Raw genomic sequence first — 15226 nt, forward strand, 5'->3', positions numbered from 1 at the left:
ATAAAAATGCAATGTTCGTTTGTGGGATTAACATAACTAAAAAACCACTGGATGAATTGACACCAAATTTGGACACAACACACCTATCAGTCCAACAAGTCACCATCACTCATGAAAACACTGAAAAACACAGCAGAAGAGACTTAAAAAGCTAAAAAACAAAAAATTCATTACAACGCATGTGCAAAACCACATATATACACAAACACACATATATACACAAATACACAAACACATATACACATATATACACACACAAAACACAAATACACAAACGGCCACAGCAATGCGTGGCAGGGGACGGATAGTTAAATATAAAATATATAATATTATATTATTATTATTATTATTAGTAGTAGTAGTAGTAGTAGTAGTAGTAGTAGTATATTTATTACATTATAATATTATCAATATTATATGTATATATATTCTATTCTATTCTAAGCACAGTGCAGGAAACAAGATGGAACTGTCTTCCTGGCCCCTTTCTTCACTCTGATCTCAGAAACCACATAGAATCATAGAATTGGAAGAGACCTCAAAGGCCATCCAGTCCAACCCCATACTGCCAGGCAGGCAAACATCGTTCAAGCCCTCCTGACAGATGGCCATCTAGATTCTGCTTAAAAATCTCCAAAGAAGGAGACTCCACCAGACACCCGGGCAGCATATTCCACTGGCAAGCTGTTCTTAACAATGGATTCAAATTGCAGATAAAGAGATTCCATGTAAACATGTTTACATGGAATCTCTTTTTCTGCAATTTGCATCCATTGCTCCATTGTGTCCCAGTCTCTGGAGCAGCACAAGGCAACTCCTCCCTCCTCAATGGAACATCCTTTCCAATATTTAAACATGGCTGTCTTGTCCCTTTCTCTCAGCCTTCTCTTCTCCTAGCTAATCATTCCCATCACCTTTTGCCACTTCTCAGAGGAAGTCATAGTTTCCAGAACTTTTGACCATTTTGGTAGACCTTCTCTGGACACGTTCCAGCTTGTCCATATCCTCCCCGAATTGTGGTGCCCATAACTAGACATACTGTATATACTCGAGTATAAGGCTAGTTTTTCAGCCGGTTTTTTAGGATAAAAATGTTCTCCTAGGCTTATACTTGAGTCAAGGTTATTTATTATTTTACTCTGTTATTAGTATTATTTTATTACATTTATTATTTTACTTTATTATTATTATTATCTTTACATTATTTTACTGTACTATTATTTTATTACGTTTATTATTTTACTCTGTATTATTATTACATTTATTATTTTACTCTATTACTGTTATTAAATATCCATTATTTACCCTATTATTATTATTATTATTATTATTATTATTATTACCTTTACATTATTTTACTACGTTTATTATTTTACTCTATGTATTATTATTACATTTATTATTTTACTCTATTACTGTTATTGAATTTCCATTATTTACTCTATTATTATTATTATTATTATTACATGTATTATTTTACTCTATTATTATTAGAAGGATACGTAAGCACACTGACATTGAAGAAGATTAGAATAATGGTTTCATCAGAGTTGGATAGTCTTATCTTAAATGACAGTTTTATGTAAATACACAAAAACGTTTAACCTACTGATGATTTTCAGTAGCAGCTGCATTTCTCACCCTCGGCTTATACTCGAGTCAATACGTTTTCCAAGTTTCTTGCCATAAAATTAGGTGCCTCAGTTTATATTTGGTTCAGCTTAAGGTAAAGGTAAAGGTAGTCCCCTGACATTAAGTCTAGTCGTGACCGACTCTGGGACTCTGGTGCTCATCTCCATTTCTAAGCCGAAGAGCCAGCGTTGTCCGTAGACACCTCCAAAGTCATGTGGCTGGCATGACTGCATGGAGCGCCGGTTCAGTTTATACTCGAGTATATACGGTCCCTGGTCCAAGAGGAACAACGTGACCCATCTCCAACTCACACCATTGTGCTTTAGGAATTTCTCCCTAAACCTCAGATTTGTGTGTGTGCGTGTGTGTCAGGAGCAACTTGAGAAACAGCAAGTTGCTTCTGGTGTGAGAGAATTGGCTGTCTGCAAGGACATTGCCCAGGGGACACCCAAATGTTTAATGTTTTATCATCCTGTGTGGGGCTTGTCTCATGTCCCCACGTGAGGACATGTGGGGACATGATCTGTAGCTGACAGAGGGAGCTCACCCCACTCCCTGGATTCAAACCGCCAACCTTTCGGTCTTGCTGGCACAAAAGTTTAACCTCATCTGGGCTCCGAAAACCCCAGGTGAGGGATCTCTGGAGGGCTTGTGAGCTTAACCATAGCTGCAAAGTTCAAGGGCTTGTCTTGTTTTGAACAGCAGGGTTCCCCCTTATCTTGTCTGCATCTCATCCTCTTTCCCCTTCTCCTTCTCCAGAAACCCAGCTCGTCTTCCTCAGACAAGTCCTTTGCCGTGGGCACCGTGGCCGAGACGATCCAGGGGTTGGGCCAGGCCTCGAGCGCCTTTGTGCCGCGTTTGCTGCCACTGCTGATGGGGGCAGCCCGGGACACGGACAAGGAGGTCCGCAGCAATGCCGTCTTTGGGCTGGGAGTCTTGGCGGAGCACGGCAGGGAGCCCATGCATGAGTATCCTTTCCTGCAGTTGGATTGCCGGTGATGGCGTGTTGCAAGTCATGGTTGTATTTTCATTGAATTGTTTCATTGATGGTTTAATTGATATGTCATCAGCCCACTTTGGTTGGAATTGAATGTTTACTTTTAAGCTTTTATTGTATTTATATTTGAATTGTTCAATTGATATGTCATGTTTATTACTGTATGTTTATACTGATATGCTAATTGTTTAAATTGATATATCATGAACTTCCTGACTGTAAGAGCTGTTCAGCAGTGGAACTCTCTGCCCCAGAGTGTAGTGGAGGCTCCTTCTTTGGAAGCTTTTAAACAGAGGCTGGATGGCCATCTGTTGGGGGTGCTTTGAATGTGTTTTTCCTGCTTTTTGGCAGAATGGGGTTGGACTGGATGATCCATGAGGTCTCTTCCAACTCTAGGATTCTATGTTTATTATTATACAAATTGGGGACCCGGCGCTGCCCGGGTTATTAGAGCAAGCCATTGTGTGGCAAAGGTGTTCTTCATCAGTTATCAGTTAGTGAAGGTACTGCGAATCCCATCGTGCATGGTCCACCCTCCTCCAAACTGCAGTAGGATGTAGAGTGGGTCTTGCTGGCTCTGTGTGCAAGTTTGGTCTGTATTCATAATTTTCCACTGTGAGAGCCATTCAGCAGTGGAACTCTCTGCCCTGGAGTGTGGTGGAGGCTCCTTCTCTGGAAGCTTTTAAACAGAGGCTGGATGGCCATCTGTCAAGGGTGATTTGAATGCAATATTCCTGCTTCTTGGCAGGGGGTTGGACTGGATGGCCCATGAGGTCTCTTCCAACTCTTTGATTCTATGATTCTGACACAGCCTCAGGCCTTTTCCTCTCCTCTGTCACCTCAGAATCTTGCAGTTTTGAGGCTGGCCAATCAGATACCATATGCAAATAATACCACAGTGACAACCAATCAGAAAGCTGCCACATACACCGCCCTCTGTCCTCCATCCTCCCTACGTCCGCCCTCTACCACATACAAACACTGACTTTTATTCTATACATAGATAGATGTGTAGTGCGGCATTGTATGCCATGGTCTGTAAGCTGCCCTGAGTCCCCCATTGGGGTGAGAAGGGCAGGATATAAATGTAGAATAATAACAGCAACAACAACAACAACATTGTCTGACCTGCAAGTTAGAGAGAGGAGCATCTTTGAACTTAAGCTAGTCTGTTCCTCTGTCTTGATATAAGAAGGCATTGGCGAGGGGGAACAAACTCTGGCTTATCTAAATCAGACATAGGCAACTGTTTGGGAGCCTGGGACTGAACATAGGCTAACTTCGGCCCTCCAGGTGTTTTGGACTTCAGCTCCCATAATTCCTGACTATTGAGCAAGCTGGCTAGGGCTTCTGGGAGTTGGAGGCCCAAACACCTTGAGGGCCACAGATTATGCAGGCTTGGCCAAACTTCAACCCTCCAGGTGTTTTGGACTTCAACTCCCACAATTCCTATCAGCCTCAGGCCTTTTTCTTTTCCCGCTTAAGCGGCTGAGGGGGAAAAGGAAGGGGCCTGAGGCTGGAAGGAATTGTGGGAGTTGAAGTCCAAAACACCTGGGAGGCCAAAATTTGCCCATGCCTCGTCTAAAGAGTCCCAGAGAGGGCAGGGGGTTTAGCACAGCTGGAAAGTCACCAGCAATTATAAGATCGTTGAAGGCTTTCATGGCTGGAATCACTAGGTTCTTGTGGGTTTTTTTGGGCTATAGAGCCATGTTCTAGAGGCATTTCTCCTGACCTTTCGCCTGCATCTATGGCAAGCATCCTCAGAGGTAGTGAGGTAGTGAGAAGCATCCTCACTACCTCTGAGGATGCTTGCCATAGATGCAGGCGAAACGTCAGGAGAAATGCCTCTAGAACATGGCTCTATAGCCCAAAAAAACCCACAAGAACCTAATTATAAGATCTATCAGCCAAAAGGTTGCAAGTTCGAAGCCCCAGGTCAGCGTGAGCTACTGACTGTTAGCCCAGCTTACTGTTGACCTAAGCAGTTCGAAAACAGCTTGTGCTGTAATTAGAGAAATCAGGTGCCGTTAAATGTGGGGGAAGTGTTTTATGACGTCATAAAGAAAGAAGATCAGGAAAATGCTGGGCAACCAAAAGGAAGGAGGAAGTTCTGATGGCTCTTCTTTGTCATAGAGGATGGAGCAACAGCTTTTTATTTATTTATTTATTTACATTATTTCTATCCCGCCCATTTCAGCCCGAAGGTGACTCAGGGCACAAACAGTTGGCACAATTCGATGCCAAAACAAAATACATACATTGATAAAGCAAAAACATTCAGTGCAATTAAACATAAACGACAGTACATAATAACAATTTAAAAAGAAACTATGTCCTCTGTTCAAATCTTCATCCATTAACATTGTCTTGGCCGTTCCTGGGTCAATTTCCAATTCTAGTTGTCTGTTTACTCCGGGGTTCCGAATGCTTGCTCGAAAAGCCAAGTTTTTACTCTTTTTCGGAAAGTCAGGAGGGAGGGGGCTGATCTAATATCCCTGGGGAGGGAGTTCCACAGCCGGGGAACCACCACAGAGAAGGCCCTATCTCTCGTCCCTGCCAGACGTGCCTGTGAAGCAGGCGGGATCGGGAGCAGGGCCTTCCCAGATGATTTTAGGTTCCTGGGGGGTTTGTAGGGAGAGATGCGTTCAGATAGATAGACTGGGCCAGAACCATTTGGTGCCAACCTTCCATGGCACCAAAAAGCTGGACATTGAGTCGAAACAACACACCTCCTTCTGTTCTGTCTGTCTGTGTATTGTCTATACGAAATGGCATTAAATGTTTGCAGTGTATGTGTACTGTAATTTGCCTTGAGTCCCCTTCGAGGTAAGAAGGGCGGATATAAATAAAATGTTATTATTATTATTTCAGGTAAATAATCTGCATTTTATTATTAATGTTTTTCCCACTTTTGCAGAGTCCCGCATCCCATATTTTGTTGAATGCGGACTGCTGGTATTAGATCTTTTTTATGAACAAATTGGTCCATACTGGTTTCGTTTTGCAAAATCCATTTGAATCTTTTGTCATTCCCTCCCCAGTGTTGGAGGAGCCAAAATCTGATCCCACTGGTTTTTCTCCTTAACCCCCGCTCTTTGTTCGGCACAGACACTTCCCCAAGCTGTTGGGGCTTTTGTCCAACCTCATCTCTCAGGAGCAAAACAGCCGGGTGGCCGATAATGTCTGTGGAGCCGTGGCACGGATGGTGATGGCCAACCCTGGCGGGGTCCCCATCGGGCAGGTGAGAGCCGAGTGAGAGTTTTGACTCAGGTGGGATGTTCGGGCATGGGAGTCTTGTGGCCTTTAGCTTTCTGGTGAATGTGTATGCAAAGATAAGTAAATCCAAAGCATATCTGGTCCAAGACGAACCCAGAGGGTGCTCACCAATACTTCCTCTTCATCCTGGAAAGAAGTGACGAGCGGAGTGCCACAAGCAGGGTTCCGTCCTGGGCCCGGTCCTGTTCAACATCTTTATTAATGACTTGGATGAAGGGCTAGAAGGCAGGATCATCAAGTTTGCAGACAGCACCAAATTGGGAGGGATAGCCAATACTCCAGAGGACAGGAGCAGAATTCAAAACGATCTTGACAGATTAGAGAGATGAATGGCCAAAACTAACAAAATGAAGTTCAACAGGGACAAATGCAAGATACTCCACTTTGGCAGAAAAAATGAAATGCAAAGATACAGAATGGGGGACAATGCCTGGCTCGAGAGCAGTACGTGTGAAAAAGACCTTGGAGTCCCCGTGGACAACAAGTTAAACATGAGCCAACAATGTGATGTGGCGGCAAAAAAAGCCAATGGGATTTTGGCCTGCATCAATAGGAGCATAATGTCTAGATCTAAGGAAGTCATGCTACCCCTCTATTCTGCTTTGGTTAGACCACACCTGGAATATTGTGTCCAATTCTGGGCACCACAATTCGAGAGAGATATTGACAAGCTGGAATGTATCCAGAGGAGGGCAACTAAAATGATAAAAGGTCTGGAGAACAAGCCCTATGAGGAGCGGCTTAAGGAGCTGGACATGTTTAGCCTGAAGAAGAGAAGGATGAGAGGGGATATGATAGCCATGTATAAATATGTGAGAGGAAGCCACAGGGAGGAGGGAGCAAGCTTGTTTTCTGCTTCCCTGGAGACTAGGACGCAGAACAATGGCTTCAAACTACAAGAGAAGAGATTCCATCTGAACATGAGGAAGAACTTCCTGACTGTGAGAGCCGTTCAGCAGTGAAACTCTCTGCCCCGGAGTGTGGTGGAGGCTCCTTCTTTGGAAGCTTTTAAACAGAGGATGGATGGCCATCTGTCAGGGGTGATTTGAATGCAATATTCCTGCTTCTTGGCAGGGGTTGGACTGGATGGCCCATGAGGTCTCTTCCAACTCTTTGATTCTATGATTCTATGATTCTAAGACATTTTGAACAATGGATAGTGGATATCAGGGATAGTGAAAGATATAGGGATGGTGTTTGGTGAGTGGGCTTATTAACAAAAGACCCTCCCCTCTGTCAGGTCCAGCTCCTCATGCAAGGACATGAGAGAAGCCTCCCACAAGGATGATAAAACATCACAACATCCGGGCGTCCCCTGGGCAAAGTCCTTGCAGACGGCCAATTCTCTCACACCAGAAGCGACTTGCAGTTTCTCAAGTCATTCCTGACACGACAAAAAAAAAACAACCCATGAATGTATAGCAGAGTAACTTATTAGCAGCAGCGTGACCCAACACTAGTAACCAAACGTGATAGGAAGAACAAAAACACAGAGACCAATGTTATCACTTCCATAGGAAGTTTTTCTTTGTAGTAAAAAAATATGGTTTAGTGCTGTTTGTGTTTAATTCTGCTTTAATGTCTGTATATTTGTATATTTTAAATTGTATACCAATGCTTTTATGTCAAGCTGCTTTGGGTCCCCTTTGGGAAGATAAAGTGGAATATAAATATGTTAATAATATATTGTTGTTGTTGTTGTTGTTGTTGTTATTTTACTAGCGATCCCCTGCCATGCATTGTTTTGGTCCAGTCTGTGTATATGTGTTTTGTGTGCATGTATGTATGTGCATGGGGCGCAGTTGGTTAAAGCTCTGAGCTGCTGAGCTTGTTGACCAAAAGGTCGCAGGTTCGATTCCAGGGAGCGGTGTGAGCTTCCGCTGTCAGCCCTAGCTTCTGCCAACCTAGCAGTTCGAAAACATGCAAATGTGAGTAGATCAATAGGTACCGCTCTGGCGGGAAGGTAAGGGCACTCCATGCAGTCATGCCGGCCACATGACCTTGGAGGTGTCTATGGACAACGCCGGCTCTTCGGCTTAGAAATGGAGATGAGCACCACACCCCAGTGTCAAACATGTTAGGGGACAACCTTTACCTTTACCTATGTGTGTGCATATTTTTGTGTATATGTGTATATATGTGTATTTGCATGTGTATATATAGCTCTGTGTGTGTGGTTTTGCTAATGCGTTGCAATGTATTTTTTATTTTTTGGCTGTTTAAGTCTCTGTTGTGTTTTTCAGTGTTTTTTTAGTGATGGTCACTCACTGGCCTGATACGTGTATTGCGTCCAAATTTGGTGTCAATTCATCCAGTGGTTTTTGAGTTGTTTATCCCACAAATGAACATTATGTTTGTATTTATATAGATATATTAATATAATAATATAATAACATATCAACATATTAATATAGCGATCTATTAATACAATATATAAATACCTTATATATTATATTAATATAATAATCATCAATGTTGCAATCCCAGGCAACAGTAGGATTGAAGATCGAACTGCAAAGACTCTGGCACAAGCCTGTCAAGGTGGTCCTAGTGGTGATCGGTACACTGTGTGCAGTGCCTAAAGACCTTGGCCTGCACTTAGACACAATTGGCGCTGACAAAATGACCACCTGTCAGCTGCAAAAGGCCACATTACTGGGATCTGCACGCATTATTTGCCGATACATCACACAGTCCTAGACACTTGGGAAGTGTTCGACGTGTGATCCAATACAACAGCCACCAGAGCGACCTTGTTTGCTGTGTACTAATCTTTTTGTGTTTCAAATCATATGAATTGGCAAACATTGACCACAAGATGATTTTATTGCTGCTAGTATATTGTTTGACTAGGTTCTTGTAGGTTTTTTCGGGCTATAGGGCCATGTTCTAGAGGCATTTCTCCTGACGTTTTGCCTGCATCTATGGCAAGCATCCTCAGAGGTAGTGAGGTCTGCTGGAAATAGGAAAATGGGCCTATACATCTGCGGAATGGCCGGGGTGGGGCAAAGAGCTCTTCTCTGCTGAAGCTAGGTGTGAATGTCTCAGCTGACCACGTTCATTAGCATTTGAAGGCTTGGCTGAGCCTGTTCTGTTGAGAGGTGTTAAGATGTGCCTGATTGTTTCCTCTCTGCTGTTTTGCTGTAGTAATTTTAGAGTTTTTTAATACTGGTAGCCAGATTTTGTTCATTTCCATGGTTTCTTCCTTTCTGTTGAAATTGTCCACATGCTTGCGGATTTCAATGGCTTCTCTGTGTAGTCTGACATGGTGGTTGTTGGAGTGGTCCAGCAGGAGAAATGCCTCTAGAACATGGCCCTATAGCCCGAAAAAACCTACAAGAACCTAGTGATTCCAGCCATGAAAGCCTTCGAAAATATATTGTTTGACTGTTTTAATTAGTTATAATTGTTGATATTATATGGTAAATGTGTGTATTGCATATTGTATATTGTATTGTATTTTGTGAATTGTTAGGCATCGAATTGTGCCTTTTTGTAAGCCCTCCTGAGTCCTCCCTGGGGGTTGAGAAGGGCGGGGTAGAAGCACTCCAAATAAATAAATAAATAAATAAATAAATAATAGAATTGGAAATACTCTGGCACAAACCAGTAAAGGTGGTCCCAGTGATGATTGGCACAATAGGTGCAGTACCTAAAGACCTTGGTCTGCACTTAAAAACAATTGGCGCTGACAAAATCACCACCTGTCACCTGCAAAAGGCCACCCGACTTGGATCTGCACGCATTATTCGCCGATACATCATGCAGTCCTAGGCACTTGGAAAGTGTCCGATGAGTGATCAAATAAAAAAAACATCAGAGTGATCTTGTTTATGTATCTAATAATAATAATAATAATAATAATAATAATAATAATGGGATGAGCGGATTAGCTTCCCTGCTTTTGTTGCCAAGTGATGACTGTTCTTACTCATCTGACGTGCTCTTGGCAAGCATTTCTCTGTCTGTCTTTCCTGGAGTGTGAGTTGAAGCAGTGACCCTCCCTCCCTCATGCAGACACAGAACAACCCCTTAGCAAAGGGGGGGCTGTAGCCAAGCACGTTGGGGAGCCCGAGGTATGGCTTCTGCCCAGCTGGCCCACAGCTACATAGCCTTGCACTCACTGGATGAAGACGAGTGAAGACAATTCTGATGGCAAACTAGAGCAGAGGGGCAGGGCTCTTGAGTTATGGCCTCCGTTTGGGGGGTGTTTGATGAGGGGGTCTGTGCTTGGGCTTCTCCATTCAGTTCCCCCAGATTCCCATTTTGGGTTTGATGCTATTGCCACCTGCGTCCAGAATTTCAGTCGTGAGAATTGTTGGGTGAGTGGGCTTATCAACAAAGGACCCTCCCCATAAATGTACAGCAGAGTCACTTACTAGTAGCAGTGTGACCCAGCACCCAAAGTGATAGAAAGAACAAAAACACACAGATCAATGTTATCTCTTCTATAATAAGCTTTTCTTTGTAGTAAAATAATATGGTTGCACTGTTTACAACAAGGCTTCCATGACACAAATAAAGTCCTTTATGCTTCCTTCTTTGCTTCCATGCTGGGCTTCTTTCTCATGCAGATAAACTGTTTCACTCTCACATAGCCTCCTCTCACACTGGACTTAAACTGGAGCTTCACACAGCAGCTTTTTACACACAGTAGCCTTTATACTGGAGCTTTACAGAAGGCTTTACATATGAGGCCTTCCACCTGGGGTTTCTCTCACATAAGCTTCTCACACCAGGTCTTCTCACACTCAGCCTACCTCACACTGAGATTCATCTCACACAGACTAAGGCAGGGGTCCCCAAACTAAGGCCCGGGGGCCGGATACAGCTCTCCAAAGTCATTTACCCAGCCCTCACACAAGGTCAACCTAAGTCTGAAACAACTTGAAAGCACACAACAACAACAATCCTATCTCATCAGCCAAAAGCGGGCCCACACTTCCCATTGAAATACTAATAAATGTATATTTGTTAAAATTGTTCTTCATTCTAATTATTGTATTGTTTTAAAGTGGTTTTCGCACTACAAATAAGATATGTGCAGTGTGCTCAAGAATTCATTCATGTTTTTTTCAAATTATAATCCGGCCCTCCAACAGTTTGAGGGACTGTGACCTGGCCCTCTGTTTAAAAAGTTTGAGGACCCTTGGACTAAGGCCTACTTCACACTGTGTGGGTCTAACCCACACAGAGGCTTCTCTCACAAACAAAGGCCTACCTCATGCTGTGAAGCCTTCTCACAGACTGAGACCTTTCTCCCACTGAGTCTTTGCATCTATTTAACCCCTTCCGTACTTGACTCACACTTTTGTAATTAAAAATACCTAGTTAATTTTTAATGTTTTTGACAGATGGATCACAGCTTGTGGTCCACACTTTGGTAGTCCCTGAAGGTCTCACTAGCCTCTAAACTTGGCTTTCTTGTCGCACGCTTTGCTGTTGCCTCCCAGCATCTGCTGCCTGAGCCTCAGAGTAGAGCCATGCTTTGTTGTGCTACTAAGATGATCTGCAACCACATGTTCCCTGTCTCTTCTCCAGGTCTTCCCCGTCTTGCTGCGCGGCCTGCCTCTCAAGGAGGACTTTGAAGAGTATCAGACAATATTCCGCTGCATCAACTTCATCCACAAGCACGATCCACAGCAGGTGAGCCTTGGGTCTTAGTCTTTGGTGTAACACGGTGGTTCTTAACTTGTGAGCTATGGACCACTAGTGGGTAGTGAGGACGAAAATCTGGTCCGCGAGGCTCCTTCCTCTTTATTTATGTTATTTTATTTTATTTATTTCTGCTCCTTTTGCGCCACCTGATACTTCTTCCCTGTTGCTGACCATGGCATATGTTCTGTATCAGAAACTAGAGCTGATGTGGTCTATCCAATGCAATTATCTCAGCAAGCACCCCAAACTGAATCTAAAGTTCACAAAAAACTGATTTGTAGCTGTTTTGGTACTAATGTTGGAGAGTAGTCCCTGGTCCAAGAGGTCCTTGGTCCAAGTGGCCCCTGGTCCAAGTGGCCCCTGGTCCAAGAGGTCCCTGGTCCAAGTGGCCCCTGGTCCAAGAGGTCCCTGGTCCAAGTGGCCCCTGGTCCAAGTGGCCCCTGGTCCAAGTGGCCCCTGGTCCAAGTGGCCCCTGGTCCAAGTGGCCCCTGGTCCAAGAGGCCCCTGGTCCAAGTGGCCCCTGGTCCAAGTGGCCCCTGGTCCAAGAGGTCCCTGGTCCAAGAGGTCCCTGGTCCAAGTGGTCCCTGGTCCAAGTGGGCCCTGGTCCAAGTGGGCCCTGGTCCAAGTGGGCCCTGGTCCAAGAGGTCCCTGGTCCAAGAGGTCCCTGGTCCAAGAGGTCCCTGGTCCAAGTGGTCCCTGGTCCAAGTGGGCCCTGGTCCAAGTGGCCCCTGGTCCAAGTGGCCCCTGGTCCAAGAGGTCCCTGGTCCAAGAGGTCCCTGGTCCAAGTGGTCCCTGGTCCAAGTGGGCCCTGGTCCAAGTGGGCCCTGGTCCAAGTGGGCCCTGGTCCAAGTGGGCCCTGGTCCAAGTGGGCCCTGGTCCAAGTGGGCCCTGGTCCAAGTGGCCCCTGGTCCAAGAGGTCCCTGGTCCAAGAGGTCCCTGGTCCAAGTGGTCCCTGGTCCAAGTGGGCCCTGGTCCAAGTGGGCCCTGGTCCAAGTGGGCCCTGGTCCAAGTGGCCCCTGGTCCAAGAGGTCCCTGGTCCAAGAGGTCCCTGGTCCAAGTGGTCCCTGGTCCAAGTGGGCCCTGGTCCAAGTGGGCCCTGGTCCAAGTGGGCCCTGGTCCAAGAGGTCCCTGGTCCAAGAGGTCCCTGGTCCAAGTGGGCCCTGGTCCAAGTGGGCCCTGGTCCAAGAGGTCCCTGGTCCAAGTGGACCCTGGTCCAAGTGGACCCTGGTCCAATTGGACCCTGGTCCAAGAGGTCCCTGGTCCAAGAGGTCCCTGGTCCAAGAGGTCCCTGGTCCAAGAGGTCCCTGGTCCAAGTGGTCCCTGATCAAAAAAGGTTTGGGACCAGTGGTATAAAAGAAAATATGTTGGTTCTTTCCTCAATACATCTTTTGTTTTTTGTATTCTAGGTATTGCAGCAGATTGGGGAAATCGTTCGTGCCAGCAGCACTGTCTTGGGCAGCAAAAATGTACCAGCAGGTATGGAGCTCACTAGACATCCACCTGTTTGCTTTCCCTCATTCTCTCTGTTTAATTTTACAGGTATAATCCCCCAAAACTGGGAGATTTCTGTTTAGTTGAGGAAGTTTTGCCTTTCCACATAATGTCTGAATATATTGCTGAAGGATTTCATGGCTGGAAACACTGGGTTGTTGCGGGTTTTTCGGGCTATATGGCCATGTTCTAGAACAGGGGCCCTCAAACTTTTTAAACAGAGGGCCAGGTCACAGTCCCTCAAACTGTTGGAGGGCCGGATTATAATTTGAAAAAACATGAATGAATTCCTATGCGCACTGCATATATCTTATTTGTAGTGCAAAAAACACTTAAAAAGAATACAGTAATTAAAATGAAGAACAATTTTAACAAATATAAATTTATTAGTATTTCAGTGGGAAGCGTGGGCCTACTTTTGGCTGATGAGATAGGATTGTTGTTGTTGTTGTTGTTGTTGTGTGCTTTCAAGTCGTTACAGACTTAGGTTGACCCTGAGCAAGGGCTGGGTAAATGACCTTGGAGGGCTGCATCCGACCCCCGGGCCTTAGTTTGAGGACCCCTGTTCTAGAAGCATTCTCTCCTGACATTTCGCCTGCATCTTTGGCTGATGAGATAGGATTGTTGTTGTTGTTGTTGTTGTGTGCTTTCAAGTTGTTACAGACTTAGGTTGACCCTGAGCGAGGGCCAGGAAAATGAACTTGGAGGGCTGCATCCGGCCCCCGGGCCTTAGTTTGAGGACCCCTGTTCTAGAAGCATTCTCTCCTGACATTTCGCCTGCATCTTTGGCTGATGAGATAGGATTGTTGTTGTTGTTGTTGTTGTTGTTGTGTGCTTTCAAGTCGTTACAGACTTAGGTTGACCCTGAGCGAGGGCCGGGTAAATGAACTTGGAGGGCCGCATCTGGCCCCTGGGCCTTAGTTTGGGGACCCCTGTTCTAGAAGCATTCTCTCCTGACATTTCGCCTGCATCTTTGGCTGATGAGATAGGATTGTTGTTGTTGTTGTTGTTGTTGTGTGCTTTCAAGTCGTTACAGACTTAGGTTGACCCTGAGCGAGGGCCGGGTAAATGAACTTGGAGGGCCGCATCCGGCCCCTGGGCCTTAGTTTGGGGACCCCTGTTCTAGAAGCATTCTCTCCTGACATTTCGCCTGCATCTTTGGCTGATGAGATAGGATTGTTGTTGTTGTTGTTGTTGTTGTTGTGTGCTTTCAAGTCGTTACAGACTTAGGTTGACCCTGAGCGAGGGCCGGGTAAATGAACTTGGAGGGCCGCATCTGGCCCCTGGGCCTTAGTTTGGGGACCCCTGTTCTAGAAGCATTCTCTCCTGACATTTCGCCTGCATCTTTGGCTGAGGAGATAGGATTGTTGTTGTTGTTGTTGTTGTTGTTGTTGTTGTGTGCTTTCAAGTTGTTACAGACTTAGGTTGACCCTGAGCGAGGGCCGGGTAAATGACCTTGGAGGGCCGCATACTGCCCCCAGGCCTTAGTTTGGGGACCCCTGTTCTAGAAGCATTCTCTCCTGACATTTCGCCTGCATCTTTGGCTGATGAGATAGGATTGTTGTTGTTGTTGTTGTTGTTGTTGTGTGCTTTCAAGTCGTTACAGACTTAGGTTGACCCTGAGCGAGCGCCGGGTAAATGAACTTGGAGGGCCGCATCCGGCCCCTGGGCCTTAGTTTGGGGACCCCTGTTCTAGAAGCATTCTCTCCTGACATTTCGCCTGCATCTTTGGCTGATGAGATAGGGTTGTTGTTGTTGTTGTTGTTGTTGTTGTTGTTGTGTGCTTTCAAGTTGTTACAGACTTAGGTTGACCCTGAGCGAGGGCCGGGTAAATGACCTTGGAGGGCCGCATACTGCCCCCAGGCCTTAGTTTGGGGACCCCTGTTCTAGAAGCATTCTCTCCTGACATTTCGCCTGCATCTTTGGCTGATGAGATAGGATTGTTGTTGTTGTTGTTGTTGTGTGCTTTCAAGTTGTTACAGACTTAGGTTGACCCTGAGCGAGGGCCGGGTAAATGACCTTGGAGGGCCGCATACGGCCCCCAGGCCTTAGTTTGGGGACCCCTGTTCTAGAAGCATTCTCTCCTGACATTTCGCCTGCATCTTTGGCTGATGAGATAGGATTGTTGTTGTTGTTGTTGTGTGCTTTCAAGTTGTTACAGACTTAGGTTGA

At 45.4% G+C, this 15226-nt stretch overlaps 1 protein-coding gene across 1 annotated transcript in view; it reads left to right on the forward strand.

Annotated features, from left to right (window-relative positions):
• IPO4 (importin 4) overlaps positions 1-15226 on the forward strand; it is a 71940-nt gene that overhangs the window by 53957 nt on the left and 2757 nt on the right. The window contains exons 26-29 of the mRNA XM_067469738.1: positions 2392-2600; positions 5738-5870; positions 11447-11551; positions 12970-13039. Coding sequence (XP_067325839.1) covers positions 2392-2600; positions 5738-5870; positions 11447-11551; positions 12970-13039 — 517 coding nt within the window. The remainder of the gene's footprint in view (positions 1-2391; positions 2601-5737; positions 5871-11446; positions 11552-12969; positions 13040-15226) is intronic.

Source organism: Anolis sagrei, chromosome 6 (genome assembly GCF_037176765.1).
Source record: "Anolis sagrei isolate rAnoSag1 chromosome 6, rAnoSag1.mat, whole genome shotgun sequence".
Taxonomy (NCBI): Eukaryota; Metazoa; Chordata; class Lepidosauria; order Squamata; family Dactyloidae; genus Anolis; species Anolis sagrei.